Below are 6,015 nucleotides of genomic sequence, written 5' to 3' on the forward strand. Positions count from 1 at the left end.
TCCCCGTCCCCTCCCTGGCCGCCCCCCCCCCCCCGGTGTCTCCAAGGCAACAACTTCAGGTAGTGGCTGAGTTCAACCAGGCAGCTCAACTTTGCGTTACGTAGGGAAGCCCGTTTTATGGCAATTCTACCGCTAAAAAGTTTTAAAATATTATTTTAAATGTTTAACAACCACTGACCTAATCTAAGCAACTCATTTCTAAGACCCATGGACCCACGTGGCTGCCCTGCGTGGTGTCCAGGCCATTCCCACGGCCTCGCTCCCCAGCCCCGCAGCCTCGGGCCTGGCCCTTACTGCCCGGCGGGCACTCCTCACCTGTGCCCCCTCTTCTTCCTGGCATGCCCTGCCCAACGTTTGGATGTTGAAATCCTGCCTGGCCGTCAAGGTGAACCACAGGTGTCCCCACCCCTTCTGTAAATCTCCGCCAGACTCGGAAGCTACCTTCTGTCATTTCCGTGAGCCAGGGTCAGGTAGGCAGGCTTGGGTCTCAGGCCCGAGGGTTGGGCTCAGGTTCGGGCCGGCAGCAGGGCGGGCCGGGCGCAGGTATACTCCGCCGGCACCCGCCCTGGCCAGGCTCACGGAGCCCCAGGTCCATCACGTGCGAGAAAGTGCCTGGGAGCTCAGTGCGGAGCGCGCTTCGGGGTGTGGGGTGGCGCCCCCTCCCTGCGTCCCATGTCAGCCGGTGTTTGTCTTCAGGTCAGGAAGCAGTGAGCAGAGCAGCAAGTCCAGGGGTCCCCCAAGCCTGGTGGCTGCGGCTAGCCCAGGTCTGGGATGGAGCCCCAGCTCTGTCCCTTCCCGTCCGTGGGACTCCTCCAGCAGCAGGAGCGTGGGGACCATCCGCCGGGGGGCAGCAGGGCAAACGCGGGCAGCTGTGCGCGTCTGCTGCAGGCACCGCGGCTTTGGGCGCTGCTGGAGCCGAGAGCTCACCTTTCAGGGGTAGGGCAGGGCCCGGGAGGCACCAAGTGTCACCAATTAGACAGCCGCCTGCAGCACCAAAGGCGTCTCCCCCCCCACCCCCCACCCCGCCGTGCACGTGCACAGCTCAAGCCTGCGGTACGTGTGCACGTGCAGAGGGCCGCCCTTCCCGTGTCCTCAGGGCCTGCGCCTGCCTGTCCGAGGCCATGGGGTGGGGGGTGGGGGGGGTCCTTCTCTGGTGTCCTCTAGCCCTGACTGTGCTGCTCTGCCACCTCCCCCTGCAGTACGAGTACAGCTTCCGCACGGAGCAAAGCGCCGCCGCCCGGCTCCCGCCCAGCCCCACCCGGTGCCAGCAGATCCCCCAGTCCTGAGGGGCCGCCTGCGGGGAGAAGATGCATTGCCCAGACTACTGAGCGCCCCCCTCGCCCGGTCCCTCCCACCGCCCATCCACACTGCCCCGCTTGGCGCTTCTGGGAGACTCTGGGCAGCTGAGCTGTTACCTCCTCGGTCATCAGCTTGCCTGACGTGACACCCGCTTCCCTGGGGATGCTGTTCATAATCTCGACTAACCTGTGTGTGCTGTAGTGACCAGTGGCTCCTACCATGTCTGTGTGATGACCAGTTGTCCTGCGAACAACCCTACCCACCACGGGAGTCACCCCGAGGGCCCTGGACAGTTGTTCTGGCCGTCCAGTGACGCCACCGGCTCCCCGCTCTCCGGACTGTCACCACCACTAAGCCATTGCTTCCTCCCAGAAGACACTGAGGGGCTGGCGGCTTCGCACAGGGCCCTCCAGGGCTGACGGATCACCCCAGACCCACGGAACACATCGCTTACGCCAACGGCATCAAGTGTCCGAGAATTTCACAGGGACCCTAAGGAAACATGGGAGGAGGCTGCCAGTGGGTCCCCAAGTGGACAACCTCGGACTCGCCCCTCAGTTCACACACTGGATGCCCTGAGGTCGGGGGACAGCCATCCCCCAGCCACCGGCCCAGAGAGGACTTGCCTTCCCGGCGAGACGGCCGTGTGGCCAGGTGCTTGCCTGGACGTGAGCTTTGCTGCCAGGACGCTGGGCTCACTCACCTCACACCCTCATCCCCACAAAGGGCTCATCTCTCTCTGCAGTGCCCACGTGCCAACGACAGCTCCAACTGCCCGGCCCGGTGCTCTGACCGTGACCAGGCCGTGGGTGAAGAGGCTCTGTGAGCCCGTGCCCAGGGACGTGGACACGCGGTCACCCAGCTTCTCAGAGCCAGGCTGTGTCTTAGTGGCCTCTGCTAACAGGAACAGTTGTTTTGAAAAGTCCGTCTGACCCAGGTCACCAAACTGGGGCCAGAACTGACATCTCTGCCACGAGTGGCCAGTGGCCATGCTGGCGTTCCCCACAGTGCCGGCTGGGACTGGGTGCCAGTCCCATGGGTGCCATGGGAACGGGGCCGCTGTCCTCCCTGGAGGCTTGGTCCTCACCCTGTGGCTGCCTTGTCTGGCCGTTGGAATTTGTCCTAACTCCCCAGAACTTGGTATCTCACATCTTGGGGGTCACCAGATGGTTGGCGCTTTGGACGTGAGGTTCGATGTGTGTCTGGTCGCTGGCATAGGAAGGCAGCCTAGGAGAACCACTGCCCAGCCAGGGACAGCCCCTCCTCCCTGCAGTTCCTAGGGTGGCACAGGGCTGGCTGGGGCGCAGCAGGAACTGGCCAGCAGTTAGGAGCTGCCGCCTCTGGCTGAGGAGTGAGGCCGGGGCAGAACATCCCTCACAGACCTGCGTCAGCCCCACCGTCCCCATCCCCCTCCACTCTTCCCCCACGGCTGCCCCTTGGTCTTCATTTCGATACCTCCTGATTTCTGGGCGTTAGCGATGTGCTCACCTCTCCCCACTGTCCCCGAGACCTGAGGACATCCCCAGTGGGGCTGGCCTTCCCGCTTGGCCAGGTGGCAGGAAAAGGCAGTTAGCTGGTGGAACCCGCCAGGGCCCGGGAGGCACGGGATGGAAAGTCCCCGTGAGGACCCTTTGGGATCGGTGCTTACCCAGGACAGAGCCGATGAACCAGTCTCAAATGTACCCACTGAAATGAACGGGCTGTTTCTGGGGAATTGGGGGAGCCCCGTGGGGCCCGGAGAACCTGTGTCTGCTGCTGCCGTTTGGACGGGTGGGGCTGGTCCAAAACGGGCAGAGGGGTGACGTCTCCGCTCACCTCTGTCCAGCTGTGTTGGCTCTTGGGCTCTGTCCTTGCATCTCTCCTCACACCCCAGCTGTGGGTTCATCTCCAACAGGTTAACACCCCACGGCCGTTCTCCCTTGACTGAGAACCAAGCACTTTGGCGGCTCCGATGGGCCCTAGGAGGTCCAGAGACAGCCCCGTGAGACCCCTTGTCAGGGAGCAAGAGAGCAGTGAGGGTGTGTCTGGGGAGAGGAGCCGCCAGCCCCCGCCAGCCCCCCGCCAGCCCCGGGCCACCCTGCAGTTCTGGGACAGGCAGGCAAGGCAGGGCTGCAGGGCCGCCGGGAAGAAGGCAAACCTCTGTGGACTCAGGCGAGCTGGAGAGGCCTCCACAACGTTCCAGACTTGGTCTGGGTCTAACAGCGACTGTGAACGTCGCCATGACAGCAGCTTAAGACAATGAAGCAGTGACAGTGTTAAGAAGTCGGCGTCCGTGATGGATTTTAGGCTGCTCCAAACTCTGCACCTTTCCTTCTGAGGTGGGTGCCCACGTGCCCCGCCTGCCCCATGTGGAAGAGGAGCTCGCTCACCTCGGGACCGAGCCACCTCTCTTTCTTTCTGGGACGGTGCTTTTCTTCACAAACCCTCTGTTCACGTGGGGAGGGAAGGCAGGGGTTCTCTCGGAGACGTGAAGGGCAGCAGCCTCCATCCTTCCCGGAAGGACTGACCAGAGCACAACATCCCCTGCTGCCTTCTCTTTCCCCCTGAACGTTCCGAGTCTCTCTCCAAAGGCCTTGGAAACAGCACAGCGGTGATAAGGAGCAAGCAGTTGACTCCAAGTTCACTTGCAAATTTATAACAAGGCTTTTTCCACCCAAGTCCGGGAACTGGTACCAGCCACAGCCTCCACTCGGAGGGATGAGCACCCTGGTGGCGGGGAGAAATAGCGGGTTAGGCCCCCGCCCTAGCTCCCCAGAGGGCCACCCTGCTGGGAGGCTCTGATGGCCACCACCTGCCCCCGTGTCCTTCAGAAGGCGGCGGGGGGCGAGGAGGACCAACACGTACAAAGCACCTACTCCTTGCCAGGCGCTAGGCTGGCACTTGAAGCACATTTTCTCCTGTCACCACCCCTCCCCCCCAAAAAAACAAATACTCCGAAGCGTATGCTGTTTGCTCCCGGTTCCAGACGAAGAAGCTGAGACATGTCCACAGGCACAAAGCTGGTGAGTGGCAGAGGCGGGATCTGGCCCCAGAGCCCCCAGTGCCAGCTGTCCCATCACGAGCACCTGCCTCCAGTCCAGTGATGGGTTCCCAGCTGTCACTGGCCCTGCTGGTGTGACAGTGTCTCGCCGAGTACGGGGCGAGAGCTGGGTGCAGTCCCGGGGCTGCGGGCTGCCCGTCACCGTTTACAGGGGTCCCAGCCCACAGCTCCCCTGAGAGCTGGCGCGCCCAAGGGTGAGGCACAGAGAGGCCTTGACGGCAGCCCCGTGCCTGCCGGGCGCACGAAAGCCGAGCTCACCTCCCCAGGGCCTGCAGGGGCCGGGTGCCCACTCTCACCACGCCCCCGGGGTGGCCAGCTTTCTTCACCTGTTGCGACCGTGCTGGTGGGCCTGTCACCACCAGGAGACAGGCCTCAGGCAGGTGGCTATGTCACTAGCTTAGGGACAACGTCCTACCGCGTGTATTTATTTGAGGTGACTCCAGTACTTGGCAAAGGGGAGTTTCACTGTGTGATTGTCTTCTTAATATAATTTGTTAAATAAACGTTTGTTTTAACCTTTCCCCAGCTCGCTGCTGTCTCTGAGGCACCGAGATCGGCTTCCCTCGGGGGATGCCCTGGGCTCCAGCTCTCTCCAGCTCATCCCAGCTGCTGGCTGGGTTGGCCAGCACCCTGGCCTTCCAGCCTTCTAGAAAGAGCTGGTGGGTTTCTTTGCCCCCGTTTAGCTTAGATGACCTGGTGACAAGCCAGAAGGATCCAAGAGGAGCGAAGAAAGCCCTGCCATTCTCTGGCAACAGCTCTCTGGAATGCTTCTGGAGGGAGAAAACACCAGTTTCCATAAAAGCATGTGAAACGCGTGCATTTTAATGGGTCGCCAGCAAGGAACGCAAAGGGGCGCTTCTATCTCTGGCTCGCCCCGAGCCTTGTCTGTGCCGAGCCGGGGCCATCCGGCTGCCGGGAGTGGGGGGACATGCAACCACATCCAGCACCGGTGGTTTTGTCCTGTCTCCACTACTCACCTGCTGGCAATATGCCACCCCAAATGCCAGGGAGGGTCTGCCAGCCCTGGACGCACACAGGCTCCTTGTGAGCACACGACTGGTGAGGTTTCACCACCATAGCTCTTTACCTTCTTCATCAGTGGCTTTGCAGTTTGGGGCTGGACACCCTGTTCATGCCAGACTAAGGCGAGAATCGGGTGACGCTTAGCTCTCATCTCACTAGGACCATGGAAGTCCCCAAAAGGGTACTGGCACCTCCAGCCCAGGCCCCCACCTCTGGCATCCCTCAGGTCTTTTTCCCACAATGGGAGACGGAGAACAGCCCAGAGAATTCCACGAGAAACCCACGAAGAACACTCAACATGGAGTTTGAAGAGTCCCTCCTGGTGCCAGGTCACCAAGGACATACATGTAGTAGCCTTTGACATCCAAGACACAGAATCTGCACTACTCGTGGGTCGCCGGGGGGAAGTACCTCACACATGGGCCTTTGGGCAGCAAGAAATTGAAGTCCACACTCCACAGCCTGGGCCAGGGTGGGCTTAGTGGCCAGACCCAAAGGACACTCGGACCACAAAGCAGGACACAGCCTAACCTCAAAGGGGCCAGAGCAGGCAACACCTGTTTCTCCTCTGTCTCACCCACACTGCCTCGTCTGTCTCTGTCTGGGCATCTTTTCTTGCTTCTCGTTCTCTCACACCCTGGCCCTCCCTCTCC

At 61.6% G+C, this 6,015-nt stretch overlaps 1 protein-coding gene across 1 annotated transcript in view; it reads left to right on the forward strand.

Annotated features, from left to right (window-relative positions):
* The window catches only part of MVB12B (multivesicular body subunit 12B), a 199,162-nt gene extending 194,302 nt beyond the window's left edge, over positions 1 to 4,860 (forward strand). The window contains exon 11 of the mRNA XM_024762198.1: positions 1,200 to 4,860. Within this exon, the coding sequence (XP_024617966.1) occupies positions 1,200 to 1,286 (87 nt within the window). The 3' untranslated portion in view covers positions 1,287 to 4,860. The remainder of the gene's footprint in view (positions 1 to 1,199) is intronic.
* The last annotated feature ends 1,155 nt before the right edge of the window (positions 4,861 to 6,015 follow it).

This window comes from Neophocaena asiaeorientalis, unplaced genomic scaffold, assembly GCF_003031525.2.
Source record: "Neophocaena asiaeorientalis asiaeorientalis breed wild unplaced genomic scaffold, Neophocaena_asiaeorientalis_V1.1 scaffold78, whole genome shotgun sequence".
Taxonomy (NCBI): domain Eukaryota; kingdom Metazoa; phylum Chordata; class Mammalia; order Artiodactyla; family Phocoenidae; genus Neophocaena; species Neophocaena asiaeorientalis.